Source organism: Cryptomeria japonica, chromosome 2 (assembly GCF_030272615.1).
Source record: "Cryptomeria japonica chromosome 2, Sugi_1.0, whole genome shotgun sequence".
NCBI lineage: Eukaryota > Viridiplantae > Streptophyta > Pinopsida > Cupressales > Cupressaceae > Cryptomeria > Cryptomeria japonica.
Genome location: NC_081406.1, coordinates 132,066,435 through 132,088,834, shown reverse-complemented (window position 1 = coordinate 132,088,834; position 22,400 = coordinate 132,066,435). Strand labels below are relative to the sequence as shown.

The following is a 22,400-nucleotide window of genomic DNA, read 5'->3' as shown; positions in this document are numbered from 1 at the left end:
TGTTTGATGGTGCCGACACTCTGGTGGTGCTTTTTGTGTCATGTTACCAAGTATGTCTATATTCATTGAACCTAGGAAATTGGATTGTAAACCTATTGGACCGACATGAAATCAAAATACTTTATAAGGACATCATGTCTAGGGTTTTAGGGTGTTGCTAGGTTTAAGGTGGTTGATGAGTTTTTGTAAGAATGATCTTAACTGTGAAGATCAAGTTTTTTGAGGTGTAATAGAGTGTGAGTTACTGAAGACTGAAGTAATTTTGAAATGCATTAGCTATGAGCCAGAATGGATCTAACCAAGCAATCTGTGTTATTTGCTAGATCATTCACTTGTTGATTACTCACATCTTTGACAAGTCTGAAGCCCTTAATCGGGTAGGCTTAGAGTAGCCTTTGTAAAATCCTCTAACAAGGTGGTTCACATCTGTGGATCTAAAATCCTCTAGCAAGGTAGTCTTTGATCAGACTTATCTCCTAACAGAGATTGAGATTCCTAACCGGATCTATTCTGGTAAAGAACATTGTATGACCTTAACCGGTTTGGTTCCTATTCTATAGATAGTTACTTGTGAGTTTCATCTCACCATGGTTTTTCCCATTTGGGTTTCCATGTCAAATATTTTGTGTTATGGTGTTATTGCTCCTGTGGGTGAATGTCTTATTTGCATTTTGGTTTGCATGTCTATTAATCAGTTTGACTATTAAACTATTCTACCGGTTTATCACTAGACTGTTTAAGTGTTTAAATACTGTGTTTTTTGGTATACTAATTCACCCACCCTCTTAGTATTCATCACTTCATATGTACTTCCTCTTTGGGTGGTTATTTTTGTCGTCAACCTTCCAGCTTCTTGTCATGGTTCCTTCTCCTGTTGTTGATCTTCTTCTCCAACCTGTGTATTTGGAGGAGTTTGAGTCTCTCCTTGGGTAGGAAGCACTAGTATGACGAGTTGTTGTTGTGAGAGCACTTGTTGAGCCAAGTTTGATTGTAGAGTGCAATCAATATCAAGCTGTTGTTGATATTCTTCTAACTTCTCGCTCACTTGCTTGTTGAAGTCCTTGGTTGGTTCTTGAATTTGTTGCTCTGCATCTCCACTTGCAATATTTTTCAATAAGTTTTCTACATCCCATGGAGTAAGAACCAACCTTTCATCTTGTTCTTGGTCATGTCCTTGTTCCATTTCCCCTTCTTCATCTCATTGCTTCTCCCGCAGACCTTGATCATCTATATCCATAAGGGTTACCTGTGGAAGTTCTGATTCCTTTTGCACGATAAGCTCCCTTCATTTCTCTACACTAGAAGGAGTCAGTATTTTCCTCTTTTTAGGCTCTACCTTCTTTGGTGTTGGCTCAACCTCATCTTGGTCTGAGTCTGACTCCACATCATGAATAGTTACTATTTCAGTTATAGGAGTCATCGTAGGTGCAGGCATCTGTGAAGCAACAAAAGATGAAGTGACAGTTGTTGTAACCAAGGGTGGAGGTGTTATTGAAACAGTCGATGAAACATATGCAGTTGATGTGGTGGTTGTTGTTGTTGTAGTAGTGGTGGTAGGAATGGTGGTTATTGTAGCTGTAGACACCTAAAATTGTCCAGTCTAATTAAATAAATATCTTTATTTATTTAATTATTTTATCCTATTTCTTCTATTAATTAAATAAATCTTTATTTATTTAATTAATTCATTTATCCTCTTCTAGCCTTATTTCTGATTTAAATAAATACGTTTGTTTATTTAAATTATCCCTTTTCCTAAATTAAATAAATACATTTATTTATTTAATTGATCCCACTTCTTCTATTAATTAAATAAATCTTTATTTATTTAATTAATTCATTATCCTTTTCTACTTATGACACATGTCATTCATCTCTTAATCCCTACACTACCTACCCTCTCATTATTTTCTTATTTTCTTTACCTACCCTTTAATCATAGCCAACCATTTATCTTTTACACCTCTCAATCTTATCCCTCCATTTCTTATAGTGTCTTCTATATAAGGAGATGCTTCTTTCATTATCAACCCCGGGACATATACATCCTAATCAAGCATTCTAGCATTCGAACTTTCATATGCGATCCTACTTGCAACCATATTTCTGTTCTTTGTTGAGCTCTTGTGCACATATAAAATTTGAGAGCAAATATATCAAGCAAGATCAATGGAGATAGGAAGAATGGAGACTCAAACTCTATTGGACATGTGATGGTATAATCTTTGTGATTTCATTTGATTTGAATTGTCTTAGGTAATCTTCATATGTTATGGTGGATCTTTGTTGTTGTTAGGCTAGGGTTTTGTGGTTGAATTTGTTTAGTCTTTCGATATTATTGTTGTATCCATTTTCACCATAAACATTTTGGCATGCTTGGTGGGACTCTTGTCCCTTTTGCATTTAACATCTTTTGTTGTAGATTTTGTATTTTGAAGTTGCAGATCTGACAGTTTCGACAACATTTTTGACATTTTCGCGTTTGTGCACTTTTGGATTGCGTTTTTACCTCTTTATCGCGTCTGTGACATCTAGAATCCCGTTTGTGACCTTGACATTTTTTATTTTTTTTGCAGATTCCAGGAAACGTGTCTGTGTTCCCTAATCATGTCTGTGAGGCTTCCAGGTGCATCTGTGTTCGAGAGCCACGTTTGTGTCATATATAGGTGCATTTGTATGTTTATATAGCATTTGTGTCACTATTAGCCGTGTCTGTGTTCATCTTTGTTGCATTTCGGTTTCGTTGATTCGGTTTTTCGTCATTTGAATTTCAGATCTGGTTTATATTGAGCTAACATCTTCAAATCTAGCTAACAAAATTGGTGCAGCTTGTCTTGAAAGCAAAATCGTTTTGTCGAAGGCCCCTATTTCACAAAGTCTTTTGGATCTAAAATTTAGCTGACTTGTGTGCTTGCAGGAAGGGGTGATCATTTGAAACAATCCAAACTACTAATAGATCTTTGTTGTAGGACCTTGGCAAGGGTTTTTGATCTTTATTGTGTGCCTTGTTTTCATAGACTAGCAAACACTTCAATTGGTGCACTAAAATTGAACCAGTGCCCTTTGTGTCTTGAGCAATAGGCTCTTTTTGTTTCATCTTTAGAGGGCCTATCTTCCTGTGTGGTCATTAGGACTACTAGTGAGGAGAGAATGACCCAAGTGGTAGCGAGAAAAACCCACCTCTTCCAAACCACTATAAACAACTGTATTCATGGTGAAAACTATGGATAACGTGTGTTGATTAGTTCATACCGACACTATGTCTCCCCATAAACCCGTTTGATCAAATTTATTTGATCATTTGTAGGGCGTAACCCCTACTAGCTGGGAGCCTTCTATATTTATAGAGCTGAAAGTACCACATGTATGGCTACATGAGCGGATGCTCTTACTAGCACCTTTTTGTTTTAGAAGCCAAAATCCTTCTAGTTGTTGGGGCAGGAGGTCAAACCTCTAGTAGCGGCCCACACACATACTGTTCTTAGTAGAGATACAAAGTTTGCCACGGGGAGTTTTCGTGGGGACTGATGTTTGGCTGTCCTGAGAAGTGAGTGCCGAGGGTGGAGCCAATGGGGTCAAGCATCTAAGTATCTGCTCTGAATAGCGTAGCCTCGGGGGAAACTCCATGTGGGATCAACAACTATTGTCCTAGCCAGCCATAAGAATTGTGCTTGTCTTATTTTGAACAATCAAACATTCAAGACCAAACAACAACACATTGTGTCTTTTGTGTCTTCAAGTGTATGGAAAACAATTTTACATCAAACAACACACTTTTCTTTGAGTCATTTTGAGTCAAAACACTTGCAAACATTGAGTCTTCATCAACATTGTGTCCTCTTGTCATAAAAAATAGTCAAACATCTAGATTTGGTCACAACAAACAACTTCACACATTGGAAAAATTGCACAAAATCTCCAGAAACACATTTGTGTCTGATAGAACCACGTCTGTGTCATATAACTGTGTTTGTGAAGGGCAGAAATGTGTCTATGTCTTTGAGCAACTTTGTATTTACAACATCTCAGAAACACATCTGTGTTTGACAGAATAGCGTCTGTGTCATTTAAGCGCGTCTGTGAAGTATACAGGCACGTCTGTGTTCAGAATTGAAAATCTTTTACAATCCAACAAACAAGAACAATCAATTTCAGACTTATTGAGCTTCCTAGGTATCTCTCTAGGTTTTCATCTATCATTCAACCTATCTTTGGGTCTCACAAAGTCCATCATTGCTTTACACCTTACATTACATTAACATTTGTCTAAACTGTAGTCAAAAGGCCACTTGCTTGTCCTCATCATACTTTGTCAACACACTACATACAACAACATTTTGCTAAGTGGTCCCTCATGAAGGTCTATCACCTTTGGGTCTCATTTGGTCTTACTTAGAGTCAAGTTCAACTTACCTCATCAAGAGAAACTATCATCTCTTTGGAAGCCACACCTACTCGACTACATACATACTTGGTCTTACACTTTGGACATTGCAAGTAAACTTTAGATTCATTTACATTCCATCCAACTCTTGGTCTTCCATACTCTTTCCATTTTCATCCAGTCTCACATAGCTTGGTCAATACCTAGTTCATGGTTGAAACCCATTCTCAGAAATCTAAGAGAGAAACTAAAGAGGCTCAAGAGTCTGCAAACATGAGTGTCTATGAGTATGACAATGATGTCTTTTTCAATTATGATCATACTACATTACCTGACATGGATGCCTATAGAAACATTCCAAATATTGAGAAAACAGACACTATAAACAACAATGATACACACAATGACAATATAGACAACATTTCAGTACATTTAACAGAAGTGGAAGACTCCATTATGGATCCCTATTTTAATCGATTGGTTGAGGAAATAAATAGGAGAGATAGACAATACTTCTTACAAGTGATGGCACAAAGTGGAGCCAAGATCCCTCATGATTTTGACATGTCTCAAATAACGGAAAATCAACCTTTGCAACAACCTCACCTCAACATGAATCAAAGGATGCCTAATAGTGGAGGAAATAGAGGACCACATATGGTGCCCAAATCACCATCATCTTTGTTTCAAAATCCAGAGGTTCCACATACACATGGTCAAGCATATGATACTCACCTTCGTAGACCATTATGGAAGTCTTATGCAGAAAAATATGCTCAATCACATACCAATGCTAAGGATCAACCACCAAGGCAATTAGATATTCAAAGGCATGCTCAAAATTTGGACACAAGGAAACCCCAAGTCAAATTTGGGGGCAACACACTAGAACAAACTCACGACATTCCTGTAGAGTATGGCATACATGGACAAAGCATATATTCCATTCCTCGCCATGACTCTATACCAAGTGGTCCATATACACAACATCATTATAGACCTCCTCCATATGAACATGTGTATGATCAATATCATCCATATATGCAACATGCTCCTCCTCCACCCGGTGGTTCAGGCATGGGATATGGTCTAAGAAGTCAGTCTCCACCTAAGAATAATTTGGAACAGAAAATTAAGGACTTACAAAAGAAAATGGAGGACATAAATACACTGAAGCCAACTTACGCAATGAGAGACATATGTCCCTATCCATTTGACAAAAGCATTCCAATGCCTTCATTTCCTACACACTTTGTGACACCTAAGTTTGATAAGTATAGAGGAAAAGGGGATCCTAAAGCACATATAAGACAATTTTTCACAGCTTGCATTGATGTAGTAGCATAAGAGACATATTTGATGAGATTATTCCTACAAAGCTTAGGTGATCAAGCTATGGAATGGTTCTCCCAACTCCCACTTGGTATTAAGTCATGGGGTGAATTAGCAGAGGCATTTATCCAACATTTTTCATACAACATATCAGTCACTACTCTGTGTAACACCAAACAAAAAGATGGAGAATCTTTTTCACCATTTTTACAAAGATGGAGGAATCTAGCCAGCAGATGCTCTTGTGAAATTCCACAAAAACAAATGGTAGAGATGTTCACCCAAAATTTTAAGAAAGACATTGGTTATGATCTAAGAAAAGCTTGTTTGTCCACCTTCAAGGATGTCATTGAGAAAGGATTAGCGACAGAGAAGGCCCTAATTGAACAAGGAGTCATTAAGATATTCAAGGAAAACAAAGATGACTATAAAGGAAAAGACAAGCAAAGATTTTGGAATAAAAACAAAAACACAGTCAATGATGGTGTTGTTAGGCCCAATATGGAAAGCTAATGTACTGAGAGGGGAGGGGTGAATCAGTACTTCAAATCCATTCTTCAACAATAACTTTACTGTTAAGCATAAACCAAAAACTGCTGTAACATAATATAAAGCTAAAAAAATAAAATAATAATCATACATGATTCACTCCATAACACATATATTTTGGTTACGTAGAAACTCTCGGTTAGATGGAAAAACTGCGGTGGGGATGGCACCCACAACTTCACTTCTGCAATAATAAACATTGCTCTGTTAGAGCTACATGTTTAGCTACTTCTGATAGCTTACCCTATTAGGAGTATCAAGATCGTTAGATCTACCTTGCTAAAGGATTTTACAACACTTATTCTAAATGTTGCACCTGGTTAAAGGCTTTACATTTTATAGACTTTGTTAGAGTCTTTTACCCTATTAAAGGTTTCTTTTACAACTCAAAATATTATAATAAAATCTTTACAAATATCTGCAACTTCACATCTAAAATGTTATAGCAAATTCTATTTGCTCAAAAGAGATTACCTTGCTTATAGTATACCTCGGTAATCCATAAAGTAACTCGGTAAACCCTTCTGTTTACTCTGTTCCTTGACTGTTCTCTGAAATCCTTCTCGGTGACCTCTGTGTCTCTAACAGTCACAATACTTAGTGCTTTCTTATCTTTCACACATGTCTTGTTTCATACATCTCATTTCTCATTATTTGAATCATAATCCATGCTGTATAAATAGATTTCTTATGTTGGTGATCTGGTTCATTGCTTCAAACTTACAAACATGATTTATCGAATGAATAACCATACAAGATATTTCATTGGATAGATGACCTCAAGATCATACAAAATATTTAAGTGCAATTTCCAATGTGATAACGGTTCTTTGTTCCTCGATCTTGTAACACGTTTCCCATGTGTGTCTAGGTTCAATGAATATGGTAACACATTTCACTCGGTGTGTGTTAACTCGGTATATCATTTTTGCTGCTTGGTAGACACATTAGTGATACTCAGTAGACAACTTGGTGTATACTAGGCTCTGTGACTACTTTCTTCTATAACCGACTGCTATGTGTTTACCGACTGAATATTTCGATAGTAGTAACTGACTAGAGTATATAGAATGACTTTGGACATAAAACTAATGACAACTTAGTAAGTAGTAACAATCTCCCCTTTTGACATTAGTTGAGATGTTTGAAAAAACTTATTTCAAAGTCATAACTCAAAAATCTATATACTACATTTGTCAATAAAATAGTATATTCAGATATACTCCCCTTATCAATATAATGTACAAAACTCTGATTATGCATGTGTTGTGATCAATATTGCTCAGTTGTCACTGCTCTCCCTGTCAAATTCTGCTCGGTATACTCCCCCTGTATACTACACTCCCCCTTTGATACTTAGAGACTATACTCTCCCTTTTTGACAAACATCAAAACTTAGTTACCATTTGGTGGAGGCAACTGGTCAAAAATGGATTTGTACTTTGTCCTTGCATCAGTAAGAGAGATAGAGAGGGCATCCTTGACACTATCCATGAGTGAATTCTGAGCTGTAATGTCAGCTAACAGTGAAATTAGTCCATCTAAGGTGCTTCCCTCTTGCTGAGTGGATAGGGAGGTAGCCTTGTTGATATGCTCTTGGACAGAGGACAAGTGTGGAATGAATAAGGTTTGAAGAGTCATAATGTCCATCCTTATTTGGTGCTCTTCATTCCTAAGTTCCAATTATTGAGCCATGAGCTTCTGTAACTTTGTATAGAAATGCTGAATAGAATTTGGCTCAGTGGTCAACTTATTTGAGAGATCGATGATCTCTTTCTCAATCACTTTTGTTTTATTTTTGACATCTTTAATGAATAAAGAGAATGTACAGAGTTTCTAAAATAAATAAAGAATGTGCTTGAGTTGAGGGGACAACTCAGCAATAAATTTGACAAGTTTTACTTTGCCAATAGCAATGGCTTTCTGTACCTCTTCAATCATTTTAGCAGTGAGCTCTTTGTCCTTCAATTTACTCAAATATTTAGATGCGTCTACTCCAGATTTCTCTATTTTAGTTAGGAGTTCATCCAGTTGAATATGGATGGCTGCATCTTTTGACACTGTAGCTTCAGGTAGCATATCTGTTAATAGTGCTTTCACCTTCTGAAGTACTTTGTTTTTCTTTTGAATAGCCATTTGTTTTTCCTGTTCTGCTTTGGCTTTGCATAGTTCACTGAATTCAATGAGTGTTTGCCCTTTTAATTTGGATATGCCTACATTTGGCAACACTATTGGTTTTGATAAATCTAATTTGAAACTATGCTTTTTCATTTTCTTTTCTTTAGATTTCACCGGTTGAACTAATATAATGGCTTGGGAGGCTTTGTCAGTTTCTTGAGCCTCTGATGTGTCCTTCAGTGCTTCTGTGCTTGCAGGTGCTTGAGAAGTCTGTTCCCTGGTGGCCCGAGAAGTAGCCTCTCCTTCTATAGACTTGTGACCCTTTGTTCCTTGTTGAGTATCCTGAGTGGCCTCGGTTGAAATAGGCTGATTGATTGGAGGATAGGCCTGAACTTGTTCCAAAACTGACTCACTGGATACTAGTTTGGCATATGCATTCCCTTCTATCATTTCCTGTTCTTGTGCCTTGGTGTCCATGATATCCTCATCAATTTGTATTGTGTCAACAGGGTCTTTCTCGGTGATATCAGGATCTTGCTCGATGACATCAACTATTTCAACTTCAGCTTGCTCACCAGCATTCTTGATGCGAAAGATTTCCTACCATTTTTCCTTGGTCTCATTCTCTACATCCAGATAAAGGCCATTCATCAATTTCAAGGCTCTTTGCTTGACTAGGAAGTTTTTGTGGTAGTTTTTCAGATGTTCATTGATATCATCTACCGACATGTCTGGAAAGAGATGTACCAAAATTCTTTCTCTCATCTTCTTTTTTGAGTCCATGGCATATGTCCACTTGTTATCAATATGCACATACAATTCTTTTGGAAGAGAATTAGTTACTTTCAATGGGACCAATCAGAATTTCAAAAGAGTGCAGATTACGACTTCTTCAATTTGTCTCTTTTCTGCATCAATTCTAGATTCATACTTAACATATCTAAATGATCCAACTCCACCATATTGCTTTAGATTAGCACAAAAATTATCAACACTATGTACATCTTCCTTTTTACTCTTGATAATCTGAAATTTACTTTTATCTTCAGATTCAGTGTCACTGGACTCTTTAGTCAAAATGAGTCTTCGAGTAGATTTCTTATAAGTTTTTGTTACCTTTGGTGCGGCAACATTCTTTGGTTTCTTAATCAGTGACGCTACAGATGATCTTGTGTTAGGGCGCTTTACTGAAGGAGTCAGTGATACCTTTGATGTATCCTATTTCTTCCTTTTCAAAACTTTTCCTTTAGGCAACTCGGTGCTCAATGTAATAGCTACCTCTTGGGCTTCAGATTCCTCCTCGGTGATGACTAGAGTGCCCTTGACAGGTGTGGAGGAAGAACCTTCTCTAAATTTCTCCATTAATGCCTTGATCATTTTTGTTCCTTTCCTTGTAGCCTTGGGTACTACAATGCTCATCTTAACTTTCTCTTTGACTTCTTCATATGTACCATATCTTAGCTCGGTATCATGCCTTGGTAATGTGAGAAAAGCATCTAACTGCTGTTGTGAGATGTCAAAATCAATCTCATAACCCATAGGTGGCAAAGATTGAGTTCTCAGTTCCACAGCATTGACATAGCAGTAGTCGGTGTCTACTTCAAAGCATATGTCATCCTTGTATTTCTCTACTAACTCTGGTGGAATTCTATACCTGTTATGCATCTTTTCTTGAAACTTACTAAAGTAATCATCCATAATATCATTAAAGTTATCACCTAGCCGTTTGATGAAGTCATTGATTTGATGGGTGATTGGTCGGTGTAGCTCCCAAACTACATTACCGACTAATGGAAAGAATTTCTCGAAATAGAAAAACATGCATACCAAAAGTGATCCAAACTTCAGTGTGTTTGCCAAGTTGTTCTTCTTCGGCTTCCTTATGGTGTTTATATTCTCAAACAGGTTTTTCAACAATACTTCGCATAGATCAATTTTCATTCCTTTCTTCACAATTTTATATGCTAAATCGACTGCTGCATAGGGTACACTATTTTCCCTTGCCGACTAAAAGAAACAATAGCCTATTACTCTAATGGAAAACTTCAGCTCTGCATCTGTCACATTCTTCAATTTCAGTCCTCTACAATTAGATTCAACTCTGGTTAAAGTGATCAATTCCTTTTGTGATATCATTTTCTGGGCTCAGGCATGATCAAATATAGGGTAACCGGTGATCAAGTGAATAATTTCCTTAGTGATCTTGAATGGTTGCTCCTCTAACCACATGAAATCATCATGAACTCTCCTCAGAACAAACTTGACCCATTGGGGTTTGAAGACACGGGGATAGGTTAGGGCTTCAGTCAATCCCTTGATTTTAATGTGTTCATACTTGCTATCCAATTTCCCATCAGTACACAATTCATCATATGTGTCCTTGATCTCAACATGCCCTAATTCCTCAACATGACACTTAGTGAAGAATCTGACATCCTCAACTAGTAAAACCCTATCCAGAATGAGTGAAAATGTAGTTTTATCATCCGGTTCAGATGCTACTTTGGGAGTTAGAGAGTATTTTAGTGAGGGCTTTTCAATGTTCTCAACAACAACGGGCTTTTGGATCTTAGGTGTCATTGCAAATTTTGGATAAATACTAACAAAAGATTCTTAGGGTTTGAAGACTTTTAAATGGCAGACGCTTTCCACTTAACAAATGTAAAATAGATATTCACAACTGATATGATCGGTAAACTAGCTTGACAATGCTTTGTGATTGATGTAAATACCTTGAATTTCACTTCGAAGGAGGTTTGATTGCCTTTGAATCACTTTGCTCTACTTTCTTGAAAACTTGGTAAGTGTAAAATGACCACGCAAAAGCTTTAAGTACACAATATCCCTTATCAGGCTTCATGCAGTTAGGTTAGAAAACATTAAATGCACTCGGTACCACTTCCTTTTTTTTATGCTTTTACCGAGTAGCCAACCTTCCTATATATACCAACTAGATAGGCTTCCAAAAGACTTGATAAAATTTCAAATTTCCTAATGCATCTTTAGTTATGCAGATTTTGAATTAAGTACATGATAAAATAGGAATTGTTAAGATTTAACCTTGAGAGAATGCAGTCCCTTCATACCTTCACTAATTAATTTGGAATAGGTGCACCTAACTCGGTAGATAAGGTGCTTTCTTCATTTGACACAATTTCCTTCTTTTTCCAAATCCTCTGTAATTTTCCTTTTATTTCCTTATTGTCTCCTCTAGGTTGATCTCTGCAATCTCTAGCCAAGTGTCTAACTTTGTGATAATGAAAATATGCCATTCCAGGATTTCTCCATGATCTTCAGTTGTTCATTCCAAACCTTATAAAGCAGTTGGCACTTATATGTCCATATCTTCCACAACATTCACACCATATCCTTGTATTGTAATCCCATGGTACTGTAGAATATTGTCGGTTAGGATCTATGTGAGTTCGGTAGCTTCTAGTATTTGCTCGGTGTGCAGACTACATATAGTTCTTTTGCTTAAACCAACACTCCTTGGTACTATGTCCATATCTATTGCAGTTTTACAAAACCCTTTGAATTTTGCCTTTTGATAATTGCTAGCAAACTTTGTCCTACATTGGTTAGATGTGTGACCATATTTATTGCAATTGTAATAATAACCATTAGACCTTGTGACATTTGGTTGCTTACCTTTTCTGATTTGGCACATATTAGTAGTATGTCCTTGTTTTCCACAGTAGTTGCAAATAGGCTTCTTTCCTTTGATGTTCTTCTTGTTTCCAGCTTGCTTTGATGATTCTCCTCTCTTGGTAGTGTGGATTCGCTTCTCGGTAGAGTCTTTTCCTTTGTAACCAAGTCCTGCAACTTTGTTGGGTCTTTTTGTATTAAGTTGCTAATCCAACATCTTTGATGCTTCATAGCTCTTTTTAATTGTTTCTTTGGATTTCTCCTCTGTTTCAAGTTCATCGGTCAACCTTGATACTTCAAGTTTCAATGCTTGATTCTCATCATCTTTCAGATTTGCTTCATGATGTGCATAACCCAATTGATCTGACAGATTTTGTTGAATCCCAGTCAACCTTGTGATTTCATCATTCTTTTCAGATACTAATGCTTCAAGATGTTGTTTTTCTCTTTCTAGATCTCTTACTTTATCCTCGGCTATCCTCAATGTATCCAGATTTTAAGTCATCTTTGTGCTGAAATGTTCATGTCCTCTTTTCATTGCTTTTAGCTGATCAGTCAGTGCTTTGTTCTTTTCCTTCAGTTCTTCAATCATTTCTTCAGTCTCTTTAGATATACTGTTCTCAGATGATGTTTCAATTTGTTCCACTAGCTCTTGAGAGTCCTGTAAATCATCAGATAATCTTCTTCTAACTTTCAAAGATTTTTGCATTTGTTTCTGCATGTCAGTAATCACTTGATTAGCATGATCCAATTCATTTTGAAGATTCACAATTCTCTGAGATTGTGTGTAGCCTTCCATTGATAACATCTTTTTCTTTAGGCTGTAAAACCCTTTTCCAAGATTGAAGCTCTGATACCAATTGTTAGGCCCAATATGGAAAGCTAATGTACTGAGAGGGGAGGGGTGAATCAGTACTTCAAATCCTTTCTTCAACAATAACTTTACTGTTAAGCATAAACCAAAAACTGCTGTAACATAACATAAAGCTAAAACAAATAAATAATAATCATACATGATTCACTCCATAACACATATATTTTGGTTACGCAGAAACTCTTGGTTAGAGAGAAAAACTACAGTGGGGATGGCACCCACAACTTCACTACTACAATAATAAAGGTTTCTTAGTTAGAGCTACATGTTTAGCTATTTCTGATAGCTTACCCTGTTAGGAGTATCAAGATCGTTAGATCTACCTTGCTAAAGGATTTTACAACACTTATTCTAAATGTTGCACCTGGTTAAAGGCTTTACAATTTATAGACTTTGTTAGAGTCTTTTACTCTGTTAAAGGTTTCTTTTACAACTCAAAATATTATAATAAAATCTTTACAAATATCTGCAACTTCACATCTAAAATGTTATAGAAAATTCTATGTGCTCAAAAGAGATTACCTTGCTTATAGCATACCTCGGTAATCCATAAAGTAACTCAGTAAACCCTTCTGTTTACTCTATTCCTTGACTATTCTCTGAAATCCTTCTCGGTGACCTCTGTGTCTCTAACAGTCACAATACTCAGTTCTTTCTTATCTTTCACACATGTCTTGCTTCATATATCTCATTTCTCATTATTTGAATCTTAATCCATGTTGTATAAATAGATTTCTTATGTCAGTGATCTGGTTCATTGCTTCGAACTTACAAACATGATTTATCGAATGAATAACCATACAAGATATTTCATTGGATAGATGACCTCAAGATCATACAAAATCTTTAAGTGTAATTTCCAATGTGATAACGGTTCTTTGTTCCTCGATCTTGTAACACGTTTCCCATGTGTGTCTAGGTTCAATGAATCTGGTAACACATTTCACTCGGTGTGTGTTAACTCGGTAGACACATTAGTGATACTCGGTAGACATCTCAGTGTATACTAGGCTCTGTGACTACTTTCTTCTATAACCGACTGCTCTATGTTTACCGAATGAATATTTTGGTAGTAGTAACTGACTAGAGTATATAGAATGACTTTGGACATAAAACTAATGGCAACTTAGTAAGTAGTAACAGGTGTTGTGGATGCTAATACAATACGTCCCAAGTTCATTTTTTCCAGCTCAAGCTCTACAAACAATCGAGTGAATACTCAAACAACTTCCAAATCACGATGGAAGTACACCCCATTGGGAGAACCACTTGAGTTAGTTTTCAAAAAGCTAGTGGAAAACAAGATAATCACAATTCGAGATCTACGTCCATATGAGCCAGAGGTTAAACCAAATTGGTGGAATGATGATGAGTATTGTGAATTTCATAAAAGAAAGGGTCATAAAATAGAAAATTTCCATCGACTGAAGAACATTATACAAGATCTCATTGATAGAGGTGACATTGAGATTGAAGGACACTCATCCAATCAAGAACATGAGATGTTTAAGGAACCATTCCCAAAACATGATAAGGGAAAAGCTAAAGTCATAGATGACCAGACCAACTATACCAGAGCATCCTATAACTATGATTCAATTGTCAATCACATTTTGATGGACAATTATATCTCTACCATTATCATCAAGGACAAAACACTTGAAAATTCTACCTAAAGACCCAAGATTGTCCTAAAAGGCATTGGATCTTCTTCCGAACCTACCTCTAAATGTAATGTTACAACTCATCAAGGTAAATTCACTTTGCAAGGTGCCCCAGCTAAAAACACTGCATCCTCATCAATCAAACCTGAGTATGACCTTGTAGAATAGTTAGGGAAGACACCCGCACTTATCTCCATCCTCGAGCTCTTACGCATATCCCCTGCACATAAAGCCATTCTTGACAAAATCTTAAGAGACACTGTCATCCCCACTGATATGAATATGGACCAGTTTCAAGCCATGGTGGGATACCTTTCCATTCCACACTCCCTTACATTCACAAAAGCTGATGACGCCTCCGTAAGTCAACCACATAATGCACCTTTACACATTGAAGCCTTCATACACAAACATCAAATAAAATGAGTCCTGATAGATGGAGGAGCAGGTCTGAACATTTGTACATTGAGCACTATTAAACAATTGGGATATTCTGACAAAGCTGTAAATTCTATAAATAAAATTACCATCAAAGCATATGATGATGAAGCGCGTTCATCCAAAGGCATAGTCACCTTGCCTCTCAGAGTTGGGCTAGTTACAAAGGATGTGGTTTGTCAAGTCCTAGACCTGGATCTCACATACAATATATTACTAGGATGTCCTTGGATTCATGAAATGAGGGCAGTTCCATCTACATATCACCAATATATTAAGTTTCCTCACAACAAAGTTGAGATAACAGTTAATAGGGAAGTTGTCCCTTCTTTTGCATACATTGATCCTGAATCATTAAAACCTTCCACATCAAAACAAGGTGAGCTTAAAGGGAAATATCAGGACAAAGGCATGGGTGAATACACTTTGAATCAAACCATGTGCTTACAACAAGTCATGAGTTCACCAAAAGATATGGACGACCACATCCTTCTAAATAGATATCCATCATTACATTGAAATGGGATCCTAGTATCTTCCAAAAGTGGGGTGAAGTGGAAGAAGAAGACTTATAAAAAATGCTTTACAAAGACCTTGAAAGTGATACACAAGATCACATTAGCATACCATGTGAGAAATATGGCAAAGGATTCAAGATCCTACAAAAATTTGGGTATGATGGCAAAAGTCCTCTTGGCTTAAGAAAAGAAGGCATCATTGAACCTTTACAACTAGAATTGACATTTAAAAGGGAACGCTCAAAAGGACTGGGTTTCATGTCTTCCTAGGTAAATACTCAAAAGGCAGAAGAGACATTACAAATCAAGGCTGCCCAAGATCAACAAGAGAATCCCTATTCCACAAACTCCAATGAATGGGAATGGGATCTAGACAAGTCCTCTAGTGACTATGAACTCACCAAGACATTCAGAGAACCAGGTGAACCCTTAGAAGAAGAGAGATTTTATAGAAAATTCAAAATTGGTCAAGAAATAACCCCTGAGGATCCCACACAGTCCTTACCTCTAGGTTCTAGGTCGAAATCACATAGAATGAGGACACCTGTCCTGGAATGCGCTACTAGTAATGACAATTTGGATTCATTCACGATCGAGACAGATAAGGAGAGTGCCAATGATGACCTCGATAACTACCTCGACATACCTAAATATAACTCCAGCTTCACCCTTAGCCCTGCTAACTTCGAAGACATCAAAGGCCTTCCCCTTGTTCACCCCCAACTTATTGACTGGGACCATGAAGGACCTATATAGTTCGACACATTCTAAAATGATGAAGCCTTTATCGATTATCTAGGCATATGAGATGATCTTCCCTCTGGGGACCATAAGGCATGATACACTATAGTACTCAACAGTGTGGCATATTTTGGCGAGGGTGTTGGGTCTTCCAATTGCAAAAATATAAAGATAAAAACTGATGCTCTGCAAAAAAGATTAGAAAATCTGTTTGATGGCAACACACACAAGAGCACAAGAAACAAACGTTAGTGTAAGCAACAAAAGATTATCCTAAACAGGCATATCAAGAGAGATATTAAGCATGAAATAGAAAGCATATAAACATAGAATAAAATAGCCATTAAGTTTGAAGACTTTAAAGCCATCAAGTTTGAAGACTTTAAAGCCATCAAGTTTGAAGACTTTAAGGAAAACCATTAAAGTCTTAAGAAGACTATAGAAGGAAGCCATCAAGTTTGAAGACTTTAAAGCCATCAAGTTTGAATACTTTAAGGGAAACCATTAAAGGTTTCAAGTGGGTGAGGATAAATAGGATTTTAAATAAATAATTTATTTAAAATAGTTGTGCAACTTGCTTTTGTAGGAAAATACAAGTGGGTGGAGGATAAAGGTGATTTAAATAAATTATTTATTTAAAATAATTGTGCAACTTGCATTTGTAGGAAAATACAAGTGGGTGGAGGATAAAGGTGATTTAAATATATTATTTATTTAAAATAATTGTGCAACTTGCATTTGTAGGAAAATACAAGTGGGTGGAGGATAAAGGTGATTTAAATAAATGTTAATTTATTTAAATGTGAGAGGTGGGATTTTGGGGGATTTAAATAAATATTAATTTATTTAAATGTGAGAGAATATTTAATTAAATAAATATGATTTATTTATTTCATTAATGGTCTGAATTTGGTTAAGTGAATTAAATCAAATAAATTGAATAATTTATTTAATTAATAGGAGAAGAGGGTTAAGATGAATTAATTAAATATATTAATTTAATTAATTATTGATTGATGGTTAAATAATCAAATAAATACTAAATATTCATTTAATTAAGTGGATAGATTTATGTGACTACAAAAACAAATCAAGGGTCTTATGGCGAAAACCACGTCATGGCGTTGTCTGACCCCAAAAAAGTAAAAAGAAAGGACGTATCTGAGGGCGAAAACCTCTCTGAGGCACCCAAAGATGGAAGGATCGACATTCTCCCAACATCATATGAAGAAAAATCATCTATGTTGGTAGAGGAGACCATCAAAACAAATATTGGTACATAAGAAATTCCACATAACATATTCCTGGCACAATCTCTGACGGAGATGGAAGATCAAAATTCATAAGTTTCTTCACAGAGCGACAAATCAATTTTGCATGGTCATACACTGATATGCTTGGACTAGATCCGGATTTAGTAATGCATCATTTGACAGTTAAACTGGGGGCAAAACCAGTGAAATAGAAATTAAGAAAGATGCATCCACAAGTGGCATTATTAGTCAAAGAGGAGCTTGAAAAATTAATGGATGTCGGATTCATATGCCCAATTTATTATCTCGAGTGGATCTCCAACTTGGTACTTGTCAGTAAACTAGATAGTAGCATCAGAATATGCACAGATTTCAGAGACATCAACAAAGCTTGTCCTAAGGATGATTTTCCATTATCAAATATTGACTTGATCGTAGATCTTACAGTGGGTCATGCGATGTTATCGTAGATCAACACAAAATAGCATTCACTTGTCCTTGGGGAACTTTCTATTGGAATGTCATGCCATTTGGGCTAAATAATGTAGGTGCTACATATCAAAGAGCCATGATTACTATTTTTCATGATCTCATGCATGTTACTATGGAAGATTATGTTGATGACCTCTTGGGAAAATCAATAGATAGAGATACACATTTGGACATACTTGCAGTCCATTTTGATCGATTGGAGAAATACAAAGTAAGATTAAACCCCAAGAAATGTGTCTTTGGAGTAACCTCTGGGAAGCTCTTGGGATTCATTGTCTCAAAAAGAGGAATTGAAGCCGATCCAACAAAAGTCAAGGCAATCCTAGAGATACAACCACCAAGAAATATCAGTCAACTTCGATCTTTACAAGGGAGACTTCAGTCCATAAGAAGATTCATAGCACAAATTGCAGATAAATTTCATTCTTTTCAGCATTTGCTACACAAAAACATCAAATTCCAATGGGATGATAACTGCCAACAGGCCTTCCAGATACTCAAAGATTACCTTTTGAATCCGATAATTTTGATGCCACCAGTTCCAGATCAACCTCTACTACTATACATATCAGCTACTTCAACAACACTGGGGGCACTATTAGCACAATAGGTTGCTGAGGGCAAAGAGAAGGTAGTATACTACATCAGTCGCACATTGGTAGGATATGAGCTAAACTACACACCAATTGAGCGTGCATGTCTCGCTGTGGTCTTTGCTTCACATAAATTATCACATTACATGCTAACTCATAAAACTAAGTTGGTTGCAAGGATTGATCCATTGAAATATCTTCTCAATAAAGCAACGCTTATTGGTCGACTAGCCAAATGGGTGATGCTCCTGAGTGAATTCGACATTGAGTATGTGGACAAAAAAGCAATAAAAGGACAAGCTATTGCAGATCAGTTAGTAGATGTTCCTATGATAGATGATATTCCTCTAACTTCAGAATTTCCAGATGAATCCATCTTGACAATATCACACACAAAGCCTTGGTAGCTATACTTTGACGACTCATACACACAGCATGGGGCAGGAGCTGGCATCCTCTTTATAACTCCTCAAGTGGATTCCATACCAAAATCATATCGATTGTCATTTCCTTGCACTAATAACATAGCAGAATACGAGGCATTAACAATTGGATTAAGGATTGCAGTTCAGTGGAAGATCTAGAAACTTCATGTTTTTGGGGACTCTCAACTTGTAATTCATCAAACAACTGATGACTACCAAACTAAAGATGAAAAATTAATGCCTTACCAAAGAATCGTGGATGACCTAAAACAACATTTCATGAAGTTAGACTTTGAGCAGATACCAAGAGAGCAGAATCGAGCCGCAGATGCCATGGCTACAATTGCTTCACTAATTGATCTACCACAAGATGAGACCCGCTATGAGTTCTTGGTGGATAACCTTTTGCTTCCCTCATATGAGATTACTCCTACTGAGATGATATGTGTCATTGGTCCTGAATCCCAGTTATATGGTTCCATTTTCACATACCTTTGTGACAATACCCTTCCTCTTAACTTATCCAACAACCAACGTCGCACTTTCATTCGCCAATCTTCTCGATATGTCATTTTAGCTGATATCCTATACCGTCGAGGTCTAGATGGCACTCTTCTTAGAAGTTTAGAAAGAGATGAAGCTCATATTGCATTACGTGTAGTTCATGAAGGATATGTGGTCCACATTCTAGTGGTCCTACCTTAGCCAAGAAACTCATCCGGACTGGATATTACTGGCCCAACATGGAAAAATACTCATATCAGTTTGTCAAGAAATGTAAGCAGCGTCAACTTCATGGAGACCTCATTCATGCACCAGCACAAGAACTTCAACCAATTGCGACTCCTTGGCCCTTTTGTCCATGGGGACTCAATCTCATAGGCAAGATTCATCATCCTTCCTCCAATGGTCATAAATTCATCATCACTGCCACAGAATATTTCACAAAATGGATCGAAGTAGTGCCTCTTACACAAGTCACTAGAAAACAAATTGCTACATTCATTCTCAACCACATCATTTATCGATACGACATTCCTGTTTCCATCATCACCGATAACGGGCGTCCCTTCAAAAATTAGAATGTTCGTGAACCCTGTGACCACTTCCATATTACCCATCATTTTTCCACACCTTATTACCCCCAAGGTAACGGTCAAGCTAAGGTGTCTAATAAAACAATCCTTAAAATCTTAAAAAAAACAGTTGACGATGCTGGCTGCAATTGGCATAGCCAACTTAATCCCGCACTTTGGGCTTACCGCACAAGCGTCTGCACACCTACAGGAGCTACACCCTATTCACTTGTCTACGACTCTGAAGCCATCTTGCCTATTGAGGTTGAGTTACCCTCTTTACAAGTCTCTTTGCAAAACATTATCAGTGATGAAGACTACAGGGTCTCTCGCTTACAAGAACTTAAACTATTGGATGAATGAAGACAAACTGCTTTTAATCATCTCAAGGCTTATCAACAACGAATGAGTCACAGCTACAATCATAAAGTCAAGCCTCACACATTTGAGGTAGGTGACTTGGTTCTCAGAGAAAATCCTAAAAATAAGCAAGATAGAGAGAAGAAGGGCAAGTTCAAATCAAACTGGTTTGGTCCTTACATCATCACAGCAGCATATGGATCTGGTGCGTATCAGCTCTCAACTATAGAGGGTGAATCTTTGGAGGATCCTATCAACAACATGCACCTTCACAGGTTTTACACATAGCTCTTCCGAGTATCCTAATTCAAAAATACAAAAAAAATAAAAAATACAAAAAAATAATCATAAACATAACAAATCGTTACTTGGTGAAAACTTGGAAAACAGGTGCCTTGTGACACAAAAAAAAATGAAAAAAAAAAAAAAGTAAAGAAAAACATTTTGTCAAATGGTGAAAACCACTTTGGTGGCATCCTGGGCAAGTACCATGGTGAAGACTGGGTCACCAGCGCCATGTGTAGAGACATTGCTCCTCCCTCCTTCAGGATTCCATTTCATCCTTTCACTTTGCACACACTCACAACCTATCCACTCATAATAAACTTACCCATTCCCATCATGGCTTGTTATTGATCTACCTAAGATTGGTTAGCCATCCATAATAATCCTTCTTTTTCACCCCTTTTCATCCATAATAAATCAGCTCCTATCTGTGGCTAAGGCAAATCCTACGTCTAGTAATGGGTGTGGAACTGAGAGCATCACATGTTTCGAGGAGTACAATTATTTCAAGTTTTCTTCAATCTATCCGCGCACAATCCATAATAAAGCAGCATTTGCATCATAATCCACAATAAAGTTCCATATTCTCCACAATAAAGTATTAGTTTCATGGATTCACTCAGTTTCAGATGAGACACAACAACAACAATGGGCTTCAACAAATCAAATCTTTCAACAGACTCAGACAACATTATGGTTCAGTGCTATCTATCCTTTTGTGAAAGTAAACATTGTGACCACAATCAAATACGAATTATACAAGTGACAAGAGACACTAAACTTGAGGACTACAGTGGATGTTGGTGTCGAGTCTTGGTTTTCTTTTGATTTTATCTTTTTGGTGACATGTCTTTTAGCTTTTCTAGGATGTCTCTGACTAGAGATTTTATCTCCAGGATGTCTTTGACTAGTAAGGCGAGGATGGGGTATTGTCACCTATTTTTCTTTTGCTATTTGCGAATTGTCTCTTAGTAATGCTATGACATGTCCAAGGATGTGAGGACACTGTGAGTCTAGTATGAACTGGGGCATTCCTTGTTTGTGACTGTCTTATCTCCATGCAAATAGGTACGATGACTTTCTGGGTTGAACATATGCCTCAATTGTCATAACCTACTTGCCATAATAAAGCTCAATGATGATAACGCACAAGAAGCTCTTTCACTTTCATATCTTTTATCTTCCATCCCCCTTTCTTGATTGACTTCCATCATCCTTCTTAAATCCGTGTAGCCGGCTATCACATGACTGAGTATAATGACACACCAAAAATATTTGCATTTCATGTAGTTGCACCTGCATTACGACATATCTCATTTCATACATACATATAGGTATCACAATTGCATCACATCCTACACACAACACATGTTAGCACATTTTACATTCTCATAATGTAAATAGTATCTGCATTATCATATTCATTTGCATTTCATACATTCACATTTGCATATGCATAACACATAAAACATAAAAGAACAACAAATATTGCATTTCATTATGTACATATTTGCATCCATATCATAACCATCACATAGAAACATACATCACATCGGTACATATGCATATAGCTGCCGCAAAGATGAATCTCATATATACATATAATCATAAGTGTCATGATACAATGATGTCAAAATCATATGGCTATAA

At 36.8% G+C, this 22,400-nt stretch overlaps 1 protein-coding gene across 1 annotated transcript in view; it reads right to left on the bottom strand.

Moving 5' to 3' along the window:
• Nucleotides 1–1,285: 1,285 nt before the first annotated feature.
• Nucleotides 1,286–22,400, bottom strand: part of LOC131859479 (uncharacterized) — a 74,143-nt gene continuing 53,028 nt past the window's right edge. Inside the window, exon 5 of the mRNA XM_059213265.1 lies at nucleotides 1,286–1,585. Coding sequence (XP_059069248.1) covers nucleotides 1,286–1,585 — 300 coding nt within the window. The remainder of the gene's footprint in view (nucleotides 1,586–22,400) is intronic.